The sequence below is a fragment of the Microchirus variegatus genome (assembly GCF_963457635.1).
Source record: "Microchirus variegatus genome assembly, chromosome: 17".
In the NCBI taxonomy this organism is placed as follows: domain Eukaryota; kingdom Metazoa; phylum Chordata; class Actinopteri; order Pleuronectiformes; family Soleidae; genus Microchirus; species Microchirus variegatus.
This window is the reverse complement of record NC_139818.1, coordinates 21787672-21803859: the sequence shown is the minus strand read 5'-3', so window position 1 is coordinate 21803859 and position 16188 is coordinate 21787672. Positions and strand designations below refer to the sequence as shown.

The 16188-nt window shown below is 42.8% G+C and overlaps 2 protein-coding genes across 2 annotated transcripts in view; one reads left to right on the top strand and one right to left on the bottom strand.

The window, feature by feature from the left end:
• Positions 1-16188, bottom strand: part of cacna1g (calcium channel, voltage-dependent, T type, alpha 1G subunit) — a gene marked incomplete at both ends in the record, with an annotated part of 267406 nt that overhangs the window by 235745 nt on the left and 15473 nt on the right. The gene's annotated exons all lie outside the window — the stretch shown is intronic.
• On the top strand, positions 14733-15372 carry LOC310939132 (hemoglobin subunit beta-1-like; the record flags this gene model as incomplete). Its single annotated transcript, XM_083903798.1, has 3 exons — positions 14733-14824; positions 14922-15144; positions 15244-15372. 3 exons carry the CDS (start codon positions 14733-14735, stop codon positions 15370-15372), a joined length of 444 nt encoding a protein of 147 aa, XP_083759924.1.

Genomic DNA, 16188 nt, shown 5'->3' with positions numbered 1-16188 from the left:
CGTTTCAAACCAAGAGAAATCAGAGAAATGTACCACCAGAGGAAGGTCACGTACCACTGGTGGTACACGCACCACAGTTTGAGAACCATGGCTCTAGACCACAAACGCACAAAAAATTTACGCATTTTCTAAATCGGCTGAGAAACAGGCCAATTGTCTCGTTCACATACAAACAAGCTGACTTGTTTTTGCAACCAATGGAGTTGCCCCCTAGTGGCAATCAAAGAGAATGCAGGTTTGCGACAGACTTGGGAAAACTACAACACAAATTTACTCTAAAAAAGTACTTTACATTTTCAGAGAGAGTCATTGTAGTACTACGACTAAAAGGTATTTTACATTTGAAGTTGACTTTACGTTTTAAATTATGCATTTTCCTCCAATTGCTCCTCAGGCTGCTACATTAACACAGTAAAATGTTAATGCAGGATTAATAATTCACATAAAGCCAATAATATAATGTAAACTGAATAAAACGTTGGATAGATTTAGGTAATAACAGTGTAAAAAAAATAAAAATGCAGGACTGTTATATGTAGTTAAATCAAAGTGGGGTTTTCACTGCAGCATTGCTATAATTACGTATCTGATTTCCGCTACGGTGCAGCTTCCACCTCTGAATTTCATTTGCGGCCCTAAGCCTTAAAAAATGCAGCAGTGATCTTACATAAAAATAAATAAATTAATAGATAAATAAATAAATAAACTAAAACTGGGTAAACCTTGATTTGCATCAGGAAATGACAGGGGACTGAATAAACACAGGCAAGTCAACGAGATTACAAATCAGACCATAATGGACGTTTGATGTAATAGTTATTTAGGACATAATCTCAAAAATGATCCAGGCCTTCCCAGAATCATAACGTAGGAAAAAATTGTAAAGCGCAGAATTCCCAGAGACGGTTCACGACAACAATCTGAGGAAATAAAACCAGAACTTTCCGCATGGCGACATAGCGCTCGAGCTAATGTGTGTTTTCTTTGTAATTTAGCGCAACCGAAGCCGGGCTTCGCGTGATATAAGAACATCATAATTACAGCGTATCAGTAGCCTGACTTCATCTCGAAAACATGCGAATGAGTCGGCGTGTTTACTAATCTTTGGCTCTGCTCCACCTCGACTCAGAAAGAGTACGACGACGACGACGGCATCAGCAGCAGAGAGGCTGGAAGACTCGACTCATTAAAGTCAGCGTGTCGCCATCCGTTTAACACAAATCCTCTCGTTCATTAAACACAAAGCTCTTCCTCATCCATCTACCCGTCTGCGCGCCGCTCCTTCTCCTTTTGTGTGTCACTTATGCGCCGTTCGTCGACGCCAAAACAGATGCCGCCGCGTCTGTCGCTGCTGGTATATATGTATATGTGTGTGTGTGTGTGCAGGAAACAGAAGTTAAGCAGAGCAAATAATAAGCGTAATTAGTAATAAAAGGAACAGAAGAAAACTCCTCGCACACACACACACAAACACATACAGACTCGCATGCAGCAAACATGTACTCAATCATTCCTGCGCTCGCATGACTATGATGTATATTTCATGAAACTACCCCCCCCCCCCCCCCCCACACACACACACACAAACACACACACGCACTCTAATATTCTTCAACCTCATTGACAGTGATGTTGCTGACTCAGGGCTCTGAGGGAGGTTAAAGGCCTTTAGTGTTGCTGAATGAGCTCCTATAGGAGACACACACACACACATATATATACCATATCTTTTTTACCTCCAGGCCATGATTGTAAAGGGTGGCCATCTCCACAGCACCAAAAAAGAATACACAACAACACAATTTTGTCCACGATATATGACGATACAGTGATTCTGACATACTCTATTCCAGGGCTATTCAACTTAAAATTTCGTTTAGGCGCTTCTGTCACGTTAGCCGTGCGTAGCCAACACATGGAAGCCTCGTTTACAATTTAAGCTAACAATATATCATACAACACATTTTAACAACACCGCTTTTAGCCAAATTATGGACGACGGTATTTAAAGTCCAGACTGTCCACGCTAAATTCGGACATAAGCATTAGCTAGCTAATGTTTCCGCCCCATGTTTCTGTGAATATGTACGTGTGTTTATGCTAGCATGGGTGTGCGGACATGTCCACCTGATAGACGACGGCCTTTATTGTCGTTCAGGTGTCTGAAAAAGAGATAAACTTAGACGTCCCTGAGAAGAAGGAGAAACGCCTGAGGGTGTTAGCATAACAGTAGACGTTAGCATCATTTGGAGAAGTCAAAATTAAATTTAAAAAAAGGTAACACATGGAAGCCTTGTTGACAATGTAAGCTAACAATATATCATACAACATATTTTATCAACACCACTTTTAGCCTAACATGGACGACGGTATTTAAAATCCAGACTGTCCACGCTAAACTTGGATTTATGGACACCCTCGTTAAGCATTAGCTAGCTAAAGTTTCCCTCGCATGTTTCTGTCAATATGTATGTGTGTTTATGCTAGCATGGGTGAGTGTACATGTCCACCTGTTAGACGACGGCCTTTATTGTCGTTCAGGTGTCTAAAAAAGAGATAAACTTATATGTCCTGGGAAGGAGAAACGGTATCAAGAGCCTGAGGACGTTAGCATAACAGTTAACGTTAGCATCATTTGGAGAAGTCAAAATTGAATTTTTTAAAAAAGGCAGAAAATGTCCGTAAAAACCCCATTTGTGTCGACATACGGTGTGTTTTTAATCGATCGGAAGACGATACAGGATTTCCTGAGGGCAGGTTACAGCTCACGTCTCCCACACACAGAAAACAAACACAACGCTACTCACTCACTTCTTTTCAATTCTCAACTCCTGACCTCGACTTTTCTTTTCTTCTCTGTTATGTCAGCCGCTCTGTTATCATCACTTATCACACATGACAGCTTGTCTTCTCATTATTATTAATAATTCATATTTTCCGTCTTCATTTCACAAAGGGTTAAACTACAAGAAAAAACACGTACGTAATGATGATGATAGCGAAACAAAATAGAGGACAAGATGATTAAAGATGATTGAATTCGTGTCAACTAAGGTCTTAAGCATCTTTTTTTTGAACACATCACAGTTTTATATAATAGCCTTCACTGTTCCAGCATGTGTCATTGTGGTCGAAAATGTCTCGGTTACTGTTTTATTTGTCGTCTTTTCAGCGGAGTCAGTAGCCTAATGATAGCAGCTCTTTGGCTAAACGCCTCCTCCTAAACTTTAAAATGTCCTTGTAACGTAAAAAACATGTGGCTTGAAAAAAGTATGAACAAACACGGATAAAACTAAAAACAGAATTCGTCCCCGAAACCAGAAACAGATCCGATTTTTTTTTTTTCATGTTTCAGCACAAAATTATGTGTATATTTTCATTGAGCGCATATTTCCGAGCCTTGTTTTTCAACCGTTAAAACCCAACAGCTGGAACCACTATTGACAGTAAAAGTCCAGCTTATTCAAACAAATTCACGACGCTAACATTAGCTTACTCGGCTAAGAGGTCACAGCAGACGTGGATTAAAGAGACCAGACTTTGACAATATTAGAGAAAGGGATTCTGTTCAGATTGAAACAGCGAGACTTCAGACAACAGTCTCAAACTGTGGTACGTGTACCAACGGTGGTACACGAGCTTCCTCTGGTGGTTTTGAGACCTCAATCATTTCTTACTTGGTATAAAAAGTTCGGGAAACGCTGCCCTAAGCTTCAACAAGAGCTCAAAAGCCTCAAACTAGCATAAAGTATTAGCACTAATTCAGATTCTGTACGTTTGCTTCAGAGCTGCATTATCTTCCTCCGTCAATCATAATCCGTTTGGGTCACAAACATCCTGTACGGAACCACCGCACTGTCTCGCAATCAAATCAATCCTTTATTTCCTTTTGCAAATAAGCTGCACGGGAACATATTTCCCGGGAGACGGAGCGGAAATACGAGTCGACGATTCCCACGTCGCACGTTTGCGCGACTCGTTGTGTTGGAATAAAAATGCGAATCCTCCTCCCTATATCACCGGTGTCTCGCAGTCACGCCGCGCCGCAGCGTTATTGCCGTTTCTGATTGCATTATGTCGTCTGCTAGTTTCCATTCGGCGAAAATTAATTGTGCCGGTGACCAAATCTGCCCCCAAAGGGAACAACTAAGTTTCATCTTAATCTTATCTCGTATGACTCAGCTCACTCTCTTTTCGGTTCATTTGAGATTGCCTGAGCCGAACGTTCTTCCCCACATACTGTACGCAGGGTTGTCCCTCTTTGCTTAAACCCTTTTTTTTTTTTTTTTTTTAAATCACTCTATTCATTGACACATGGAGAAGCCGAGTGCTGGGTGCACATACTGTATTTTTCAATGAGCTGGCTGCAGAGCGAGAAAGAAAGCTGCTGGTGGGTGGATGCATGAAAGAAGGAAAAAGAAAGAGGGTTGTTGAAGGGATGGAGAGAGGGATAAAAGAGGTGCAACAAGAGATGAATTAAAGGTAAAGAAAAGTGTGGAGGTGATGGGACCCACTCTAAGAAATAAAGGCCACATTATACTTCTCCGACTGCGTATGCGTTATCCGTCTGCGTCACCACGGAGACGCCTCGAAGCCTTTATACTTATGCGTCATGGTGACGGACACGCGCTGCAATTTCCCGCCCGATCAGTAGGGGTCGCTGCGCAAGGTTGTTCTGCTTCAGGCTACAGTGAGCAATGGCGTCGAGAGAGAAAGACTGTTGTTGTTGAAACAGTGGCCGTTTCTCACTTTTCTGTGTGACGGAACGCAGTTTTAAGATAGTTTGAGGCGAGAAATTGGCCATTTAGAGTCTAAACATGTGCTGTGTGTGTTAAGATATGACGTATTTACAGTTTGGCAGCGGCGTTATCGGCGGGGATCAGCTCCGCCTCTGTGGACGCTCGGTGCTCACTGTGAGCCGGCACAGAGCAGCTTAGCTCGGCCTGTCCTGAGGACCAATCGCAGCTCTTGCTGTCTCCGTTGTCCCTTGACGGAGTGACGGACACTTAAAAAATATTTCGTGCAGTCGGAGACGACGTAGAGGCTCTTTGACAGGCTCTGCGTCGACGCAGAGTCTCTGCGTAACCTACGCAGAGCACTTTACGCAGAAGTATAAATTGGGCTTAAGGGTTCCAAAAGGATCCTTCTACAAGGGCTGGGGTTCTACCTGGAACCATTTGCTTCTGAAAAACCCTTTCCCCAAGAAATATTCAAGAAAGGGTTCTTGGTGACACTAATGGTTCCAGTAAGAACCATTTTGATCCAGAGAACCCTTCAAAACCTCTTTCCTGGATAAAGGGTTTTAAAAGGGTTCTTGGTGGAACCCTCCAAAAGGGTCCTTTATAAAAAGGTTCTACCTGGAGCCAAAAAGGGTTCTCCTATGAGGACAAGCCGAAGAACCTTATATGGTTCTACTTAGCACTTTTATTTCTAAGAGTGCAGTTACCTCTCAGAACTCCACCAAAGCTAATAGACAAACACCTCAAGTCCACCGAGGATAAACAATGACAGCATCCTCTGCATAGGAGAGCTGCAAAAAAAAAAAAAAGACCAAAGAAAGTAAACTGAAAACAGGAAGGAGGGGGGAAAAAAATAAATAATAATAAAAAACACTGGAAGGAACCACATCACCATAGCAACTCTGGCTGAAGAGGGAGGGTATAAGGAGAAGGAGAGAGAGAGAGAGAGAAAAAACTCCTGAGAAAGCAAGAAAAATGCCGGTAAAAAGAAAAAGGAATCCTCATGAATGAAATGTTGAAAAATTGATGATCAAAGGAAAACCAAACTGTATCAGCAAAGTCCAAGAAGGCAGAAGTGGTTTGAGGTTTGAACCCCGCGGCCCCGAAATCCAACAAAGCGCTTAACGGAAGAACGGAACGGATTAAAGTATGAACATTTACAGATAAAGATGTGTCATTTTATATGGTGAAATGACTAAATTAACTGTTAATACCGCATGTTTGTAACAAGAAGCCATTTAAATAAGTCTTTTAACCAATGTTTACAATAAAAAACAACTATTAATTGTAGCGCATTAGCATGGATGGATGGATGTTATCGTTTGAGATAAGAGTCTGGGGACCATGAACAATCCTGTGCAGGAATCCATCTACGGTCATCTATGATTAATCCTATGGAGCTGCTCAAATGAAGGGGAACAGGAAGTTACCCTAACCCGAAGAAGAGGGAGTTTGCAGCGGGACAATTGCGGAGAAAGCTACGTCGATACATAAGACTTTACACTCTTTGGGGTTAGGGTTAGGTTTTCCTTCAGTTTTGACAGATACCGCGACGTATCGCTATACGATCGACTTGCGATACATTGATTATCACGGAATCGTTGCATCGTGATATTATTGGTATCATGGATCGTATCGCAAGGAACCCTTTGGGAAACTTCACCTTCAGCCATGTGGATTAGTCAACTTTTGGTCTTTAGGGACAATCCACTTTTCCATGGGTAAAAACAAGAAAACAAAAAGCAAATACATGTACTGGTTTCAACATTTCATTCATCCATTCATTCCTCCATCTCATTCTTTCCTGTGCCATCTCTACATTTACCCTACTGTGGTCATTTTTTATATCTCCGCCGTCTCCCTTTAACTCCTCGGCGTAAAAAGACGTGCTGAATAATTCAGAACACGGGGTCTGATTTACAAGAGAGCTCGTAGTGCTCGGACGTCTCAGTCCCGCTCATCAGTCTGGCAGCTCATTATGTCCAAAGACGGCTTAATCTCCAATGACACGGGCACCACACTGCTGTTTTCCCAGAGCGCAGTACAGTGTGCATCAAAAAACACTGTATGTACATGCAGCCGCGGCCGCAGCGGCCAATAACGCGGCGTCACGATGCGACTCAAACAGCGGAAAAAACTCCAGAAATAAACCTGTCGCAATTGCCGTGTAAAAATAACCCATAAGTCCAGGTTGAGGTAACATGAGGTATTTCCTGGTCTTGTGTGGTTTGACAAAGTCATCCAGACGATCGACACATGCTACACATTTTTCCCCCCTTATATTCCCCAGCTGCTCTGAAACCCCCCAAAAAACAGATTCGATAGATTCCCGCCCGAGGGGAAACCCTAACCCTCGTACGAGGAAAACCCGCGTAGTAACCGTCTGTGTGGTACGTGATGAGATAATAGCGGTGGTAAGGGGGAAACTTATGATTACAATGGTCGTGCTCATGCATTTATTAAATGGGATCATTTAGAGTTAATTAAAGGAATAAAAGGGCAAATTGAACAATTACTCTTTGCACTGGGTCTTCCCCCCCCCACCCCCCCACCCCACCAACGGAGGAAGCCAGGAGAGCCAATTAAAGGGCGACCCTGAAAACACACAATAGGTATAACTCAGCATATATACAGTATATTAATATATGGTAATTTGTCCAATTTAAAAGCACTCCTGGATGACGATGTGTACAATTATGTTCAGCGATTACAAATGGGCTGACAAATGGAGTAATAAGTCAAGGTAGTAAATTGAATTCTATTGAATAATGGTAGGGATGGGACAATACCACTTTTTTATGTCCAATACCAATATCAAAAACTCTATAACTGACGTTTATTTACATTTTTACGGTCAGATTTTACATTTTTATCCGTCCGATATCCAATCCAGTGATTTTGACCAGTATCGGACATATACCGATACTGATTCCCATCCCTAAATATCGGTAGATTTTCTTAATTTAAAGTAACACAATGTATGATTTCAACCTTCAAATAATGTCTCACTCATTCATTTTGACAGTACATCGACTTATAAGAGGGTGAACATCTGTCAAAGACTGAGGAGGTCTGCATCGCCTGGTGCTACCACTATATACGGTATCTTCTGGTTTTGGGTCCATGCAACAAACAATAATTCGACTTTGTGGCACATCGTATAATAGAATTCCTGCTTCAAAGTGTCCTTTTCCTTTTAACAAACCAGAGGAGCAAATTGGAGATCTCGTAACGTATAACCTGCCAAACCCTAACCCTTAAAAAGTCCCGTCTCATGACCTTGGGATGGTTATATAATCCCCCCTCGCTGTAGGCTTTCTGTGTGGTACCATTAACTGAATACTATATATGTGTATTTGTAAAGGCTCGGGTCAACAAGGTCACGGTACTTTAAGTCAAAGTATCACGTTCACGTCCAGGTGATCAGGTGTCAAAGATGATACTTCCAGGGAAAATGGACTCTTTCCAGTCAAAGGGGGGGGGGGATATACAGTATAATATGTCCAATTAGACCACTATAGAGGGGCCCGGGGGTCTTCAATAATGCAAACAGGCATTGTGGACGCTATAATACAGACGTGATCCCACAGCATTAGAGCAGAAGCTGAGAGATAAACTCTTCCAACTTCCGCAAAACAGATAAAACGATCCATGAGCTGCTCCGCTGAACCAAACCGTCCGCCCCATCATCGCGTCCATCTTTCCGCCTCGTCACTTAAACAATTTTGCGTCAAGCGTCAAAAGCTGTCACGGACGTGATTGTTTCCAGCGGCGCGACCGGAATAATAATAACAACCGAAAAAACAAACGCCGCGTCGCGACACGGTCGACTTTGACGGCTCTTCTCTCGACGTCGCCCTTCGCCAGTTTCAATCAGAGCCGCATTCGACACCAGCTGCGGCCGCTGGTACAAAGACAAAGAGGCGGAAGATGAAGGCGCGAGAGTGTGATGGATGAAAAACGGGCCTGAACAAACTGGTAGAAACAAAAGCCTCAGGTGTGTGTGTGTCACAGAGGCTATGATAGATGAGGGGAAACTCAGGTCTAAATCTAACCTTTAACAAACCTCCCCGAGTCAACTGCCCTGTGTTAGAACTGGTTAGAACCTGTACTGTGTTAGCGTGAGGAACGCAGACTCAGCAGGCGATGGTGTGTGGCACAGATTCAGCCTCGGTAGGTTACTGTGTCGTAGCTTTTCTACAACATTTTACCCAGAGTTCACGACTCAATTCAAGCAAAATTGAAGAAAGGCGACCATAGGATACAGCAACGAGGCTCTTACTTGATGAGCTAGCACTAGCGCGGGCTTTGTACACTCTTACAAATAAAAGTGCCAAGTAGAACCACATAAGGTTCTTCGGCTCGTCCTCATAGGAGAACCCCTTTATGGCTCCAGGTAGAACCTTTTTTACAAAGATTCCACCTGGAACCCTTTGGGAGGGTTCCAGCAAGAACCCTTTATTCAGGAAAGGGGTTTTAAAGGGTTCTGTGGATCAAAATGGTTCTTACTGGAACCGTTAGTGTTACCAAGAACCCTTTCCCGAAGAAAGGGTTTTTTCAGAAGCAAATGGTTCCAGGTAGAACCTCAGCCCTTGTAGAAGGAACCTTTTGGAATGGAATAAAGTCAACATCCACCGAAGACCGTCTCTCGTTTGAGCCATTCAAAATCCGGATATTATTATTAAAACTTCCTCAGATTAGCATAGCTAGCTACAAACTATTGCGCCGTTTCCATCACGGTGCGGTTCGGTTCGGTTGGTAGGCTAACGCCATAAGTCGGGCTTGCTATTTTTGACCGCAGGCGAGGCGAGGGCTGCGTCAGCGAGATACGTATTGCGGCGTCATACCCGTGCTACGACGACGACGAATGACAACAGCGAACGAACGAGGATCGAAGGATAAAAACACGGGGAAAAAAAACTCTCGGCCAATCAGCTGACTGTTGTGGGTGGAGTTTTAACCCTGGGAACCCAAGGAAAGGGTACCAAAGCTGGTTCTTTCGGTACTATTCCAAATGTTAACGTAACCAAACCGGGCCGTTCCACGTGGTAGATACACGCCCGCGTGACCCAAGCTCAGAAACTCATATCCGATATATTTCCAGATTTCACTTCATTCCAAACAATTTCCAGGCTCTGGAAAACTTGTTTTTCCTCATTTCTCAAGTCAAAAGCAGACGGGAAAACACAACATTTCTCCATGCATGCTACACATTTTAACTGCTGACAAGATTGACGGCAGAGAAATAAGACAGCGAAGTGTTTCAAATGATTTGTTGGTGAAGGTAGGGGTTTGGGAAAAATACAAGATTAAGCTGTGATTTGTGACAGCGTCTCCAAAGAACACAACGCGGAGATAGTATATATATTCAACAAGAGGGACGAAGAACTGGCTTCTGTTTTAATTTGAAGCATAATTTAAACGCACTTCCAAGACAAAGAAGCAGGACACGCGAACAATAAAGACATTCAGATACGCTAAAAGAGCGAGAAGCACAAGAGCAGAGAGCCACAGAGAGTTCCCCTGTGTGTGTGTGTGTGTGTGTGTGTGTGTGTGAGCCACAGGCACACACACTTTTATTTACGAATTTAATTTGTGTTTTTCTTAAAGAGCTACTTGGCGGGCTGCCTCGACACAGAGGGGGATTTAGGACCCAGAGGAGGACGGCGGCGAGGGAGCTGACGCTAAATTAGAAGCAGACTTCTTCTTCTTCTTCTTCTTCTCAAAAGACAAAGAGACTCGGAGGAAGCAAAAAAAAAAAAAAAAAAAGACGAGAGAAGAAAGAGAGACGGAGGAATCTGGAACTGGTTTTGCAGCCACATCTTGTAGGAAATCCTGAACAGAGCATGTTAACGAGGGACACCGACACCACAGAGGCTCCCCTCCTCTGTGTGTGTGTGTGTGTGTGTGTGTGTGTGTGTGTGTGTGTGTGTGTGTCAGAGGACACAATACACACCCTCAGCTACAGCACATGTGCCCACCAAGCCACAACTGACAAACACACACACACACACTATCACATAACCACACACAGGGTAAGGTCTGGCAACTATACAGTCATAAATAACGATGCACACATGCACGCGCACACGCACGCGCACACGCACACGCACACCTCCAGACAGGGTTTCCCTCCGAGTCGACATCTGCACCGTGGTTACGTCCGCACTGCACTCGCACACACATTTTCTTTTGCAGAAACGATGCAGAAATGCTTTCTTTTTACTCCCGGTCGTCCATGTTGCTCTGTATGGAATTACATTTGTGTCTAAAAATTATCAAACACTTACACTTTATGAATTGAGCATCAATTTTATTTCAAATTCGCTAACGGCAGGTTAAAGGCGGTTAAAAGACGCGGTGCCCGCAGTTCGGGCAGTTAGCTCCGTTAGCTGCGTTAGCTCGTTTAGCGCCGCTAGCGCGCCTACAGTGGAACTGGAGCGGTCCGTTTATTAAACGAAAATAGCAGCGCTACAAATAACCGGCGTACCCGTGTACTCTGTACGTGTGCCTCTGTTATTAAAGTTTACCGTTACTTTACTGACGTATTGGGTCACAAAAATAAGCGTGTTTTTAAAAAAAATTGTACGATTTTTTACTACTTTTTGCTCAGGTGCATAAATAGTCGGTGAAAAAATGCATACGAGACACCTATATATCGCACATTCTTATAGTCTCTGTATGTTTTAACATCGTAACGGAAAGGGTGTATGTATGGGTTAACCGTAGGATAGGATTATTATTATAATAAGATTATTATAATGCCGTTAAACTGACTCGTTTTTTTTTGCATTTTCATTAGAAATAATACCAAAATTAACACCCTTCACTTGGAGATACCAGAGTAGTAACCGTACCATGATAGAAACACAGCATCAGGTTTACACTCATGTTAAGAGACCAAGGCCTGAGTTTCTCTCCCTCTCTCTCAGATCACTCCATTTACACTATGCTCAAAGGTTATTTTTGGGATTATTGATCAATTACAACAAAAATAGATTGTCCCGTCCCTTCCCCAGCTTTACATTTCCTTAAACTCCTCGCCATTAGAGTTTGCAATTAGCAGGATTTTATTGTAATTACCCCCTAATAATAGCGAGCGCGGCTACAAACGCGGCAACAACGATGACGCCGTCGTGTTTAATTCTCACTGAAACAAAGTGTGCCAGAGGCTAGGACTAAAAACAAAGTTTCCACAGCGGGGGAAAGCGTACATTTAAGTACAAAATTCACATATATGTACTTTACTTGTAAGACAACTCGCCCGACCACTGAGCCACCGCGGCTCAATCCTAACTCCTGGTCCTTAGATCCTTGAGAAAATGTACTTTTCAGAGTAAAGGTCTTATAGTTTAAGTTTAACTGAAGTAATATTTAGTGTTGGCCAGGTTAACGGAGTTAGCGGCAGCAACGTTAGCTCGCATTAACGAATTACATTACATTTCCGTGACGAATGAGCGGAAAAAAAGACGCCCGCGACGCCACGTTTACGTGCCGTGGCAGCAGAGTCCAGGCACCGTTTACCAGTTAGCTCCGTTAGCTCCTTTAGCGACGTTAGCACGCGTATGCTAACGCGTTTTAATAGTTTAGCGTTACTTTAGAGACTCATTTTAACAATCGCGAGTACACGTCAACATGACGTTGCGCGTCTTTTTCCGGTCAGTCATCATGGAAAACGCGCTAACGTTAACATGCCCAGCATTTTTTAAAAGGGACTTCAACTGATACCAAAGTAATTTTCTGGTGAAGTATTTGTACTTTTACTCAGGTATTACCTTTAAAGGTACTTTATACAAGACTGCTACTGTGTGCCAGTGCGACAGATTACACCGGGATTAATCAGCGGACTTTGTAACAGACTTTAAATCTGGGATGAGCTCCAGGCTCACGGGTCTTAAATCACCATTCGCTCGCCAGCTGATTCCGGAGCAGGTGTACAGTAAGTCTGAGGAAGAGGAGGAGGAAGGAGGAAGGAGGAAGGAGGAAGGAGGAAGGAGGAAGGAGGAAGGAGGAAGAGGAGGAGGAGTCTCGGGCACTCGTTTCCAGAGGAACGCTGCGATCCGATTCCCCGACGCAGCCGCGATCGCCACAGTCGGCCCCTGGGACGTGAAGCTCTAATGCCTGCAAAACTGTAAATGTCAGTGATTTGGGCCTAGTGCCGCGGGGGAGGGCACGTGTGTGTGTGTGTGTGTGTGTTTGAGCGTGTGTGTTTGCATGTGCGTGTTTGTGTGTGTGTGTGACTCTATTGTCATGTCAGTGCCTGAGCAAAACAGATTGCGGGGAAAGGGCACCGAAGTGAAGCGGAGTAATTAGAGTATGACAAAAAGTAAGTACACAGACGACATGTACACACACACACACACACGTCGCAGATATACTGCACGTACACAGCATTAACCCACAACTGTAAGTGCACCGTAATTTAGCTTAGCATGCGAGAGGCCCGTGCGCATTAGCGATGTCGTTACGCGGCGATACGTACGAGGATTATGGAATCGTTAAGCGCTCGTTTGCCGTTTGCTCTCCTCTCTCTCACACACACACAAACACACAAACGCACAAACACACACACTTTACAGGAACGACTGATTTACCGCACGACGGATGACGATCGCCACGTTTTATTAGCCGTAACATTAGCTGTGCGATTGGGTTGGAACGCTTTAAAGCCTCCAGCTGGCTCCTTCTTAAAATGGAAACGCAGTAAAAAAAAACCAAAAAAAACGCTCTTTATTATGCATTTGATGGCTACATGCAATACAGCGAGTTAAATAACTGTTTTCTATGAGTATTTATTAATCAATCATAAAGAGAAAATGGGTGCTGTGGCTCCTTGGAGGCTCAAATAGTCTGTGATTTTTTTGATTTTTTAATTACAACCAATTTTTTGGCCCGCAAGAACACATTTATTCGCTATCACAGGGTGGAATTGGCAGTTCGTCCTCTTTATTGCGCTGAATTACATAATTATGTGCGTACGTGTTTGGGTGGAGGCTGGCAGAGCTACGCACCGCCGATAAAGGACACGCCGTGGTTTTCACAGATAACACTGAAGCATCAACGTCTGACACTGGCAAAGTATCAAAAAGTGAGTCAGGGAAAATTTTTAGCCACGTCAGGCCCGAGTCAGAAAACACCTATTTTGTTATTGTAGATTTATTATTAGTATTTATAGATGCAAATAAAGGTTTGTCGGTGTGCAAAAATGCTAATTGCATTTATATATACTTCATTTGATACATGCACCGGGGGAAAAAAAGTGCAAAGAGAATCGGGCCGAGGATTGAACCCTGGGGGACACCACAGGGCTCAATGCAAATAATAATGCAAAATAAAAGCATTACTTCAAGTGTACAATGTGCACTTTCATATTATATTTATACACTGTACAAAAACCTACAAAGTGTTTGAAAAAGGTCAAAAACTGAGTAAAAATGATAAAACTCAAATTATTAGGAATGCAATGTGTTAAATTAAATTGGAAAATGGTGTCATTTAAGACTTTTTAAATGGATTTCACTCACTCACTGTGCCTGAGTTATCATGTGACACTTTGATTCTCAGAGTTCTGTGAAATGTCAACCGCTGCAACTTTAAAGATAAGGACGCCAACTTCACCGTTGGTACACCCCCCACCCCCCCGTTCACATGTTATCTTTTTATAAACCTCACAATTTACATAAAAAATAGATAAGTAAAGAAAAAAAAAATTTGAAATATCTCAAGTATTTTAACTATTTTTTTCTCCCTCCAATTTGACCTGAGAAAACGAATCTTGATGAATTTGAATAAAAAGACCTGTTTACCACATTAAAGGGGGTAAAAAGCCGAGGGGGCTTTATCTCTGAGTCTTCATCTGCAGCCCGAGGCTGCTGCCAATTCGAGGCGGAGGTGGACCTTCAAAACATTTATAAAGACACACACACGTCCAACTGAAGTGTCATTCAGCTTCGTTTGCTTTGAATAAAACAATCAACATACCCAAGAGCAACCATGGTTGAGTGGAGTCCAGAAGAGGTCAAGACCATCACTGGCATCTTTTCCAGCATGGACTATAAGGACATCGGGCCCAAGGGTCTGTGCAGGTACTTTATACTTTTTTTTTTTTTTTTTTACAAATTCCCTTTATTTTCTGGAGAAACATTTTTGTTTCAGCCGGCGTCAATCGTTTCTTTTCCTCAGGTGTCTGATCGTTTACCCCTGGACTCAGAGGTATTTCGCCAGCTTCGGCAACCTCTCCGACGCCAACGCCATCAAGACCAACGCCAAAATCGCCAATCACGGAGTCACCGTGCTCCGCGGTCTGGAACTCGCCGCGAAGGACTTGAACAACATCAAGAGCGTCTACACCAAGCTGAGCACCCTGCACTCTGAGAAGCTGCAGGTCGACCCCGACAACTTCAAGGTAAAGATATTTCGTATTTTCTCCGGTTTTTTTTAAATTCGCGTGTTAAAATCCGCGCGGGCCACGCAAAACTCGTGAAAACTCTTCTTTCTTGTACAGCTGTTGACCGACTGCTTGACCGTGGTCATCGCCGCCAAAATGGGAGACAGCTTCACCCCGGAGACCCACGCCACCCTGCAGAAGTTCATGGCTGTGGCGGTGTCCGCTCTGGTAAGACAGTACCACTAAAAACCTGCAGCAGCAGCATCCGACACCTGGAGAAGGATCCTCAACATCTGACCCAGTGACTTGTCACTCATCTCCTCCATGGACAAAATAATAAAAAAAATAATAAAACAAAAAAAATGACCTTTTTTTCCTCTTTTTTTAAATGATCCTGTACGATCATCTGCTCATCGCATCAACACACACATCACTGCTTTAAAATCCAGCACATTCGTCCGTCTCCGGGACATTATTCCTAATCAGCACAGTAATTAGCCACATAGCAACATAATGAGGTTATAACACAAACATGTATACTGTGCAGCGCCTCCGGTGATTCAACGCACACTGAAGTTTATCACTAAGTCTCTTCCTCTGTGTCTTTATGAAGCGGAAGAAAACTGGTATTGAACACGACGCACAAACGACAGAACGACACTTTCAGGGCACGCGTTGTAAAATGTGAACAATTATCGTGCAAATTAACATTCATTTGTTTGTTTTTCAAAATGAAATAAAAAATAAAATAAAAATACAAACAATAAACTTAATTTATTTTTCAAACTAAAATGAAAAACAAAACAAATGGAACATTTTCTCTTTTTATCCAATTTATACGGAAGAGTTATTAGGGCCACAGGTAAAAAAAATAAAAATAAAATTGAAATAAATATAAATAAAGCAGCCTGAAATCTGACTTTAATCAAGAAAAAGTCTGAATTCTGAGATTAAAGCCTGAATTCTAGATTAAAGTCAGAATTCTGAGAAGAAGAAAAAAGTAAACATTTTGTAATTAAAGAAAAAGTCAGAAATCTGAGTTTGAAGTCTAGAAAAAAGTCA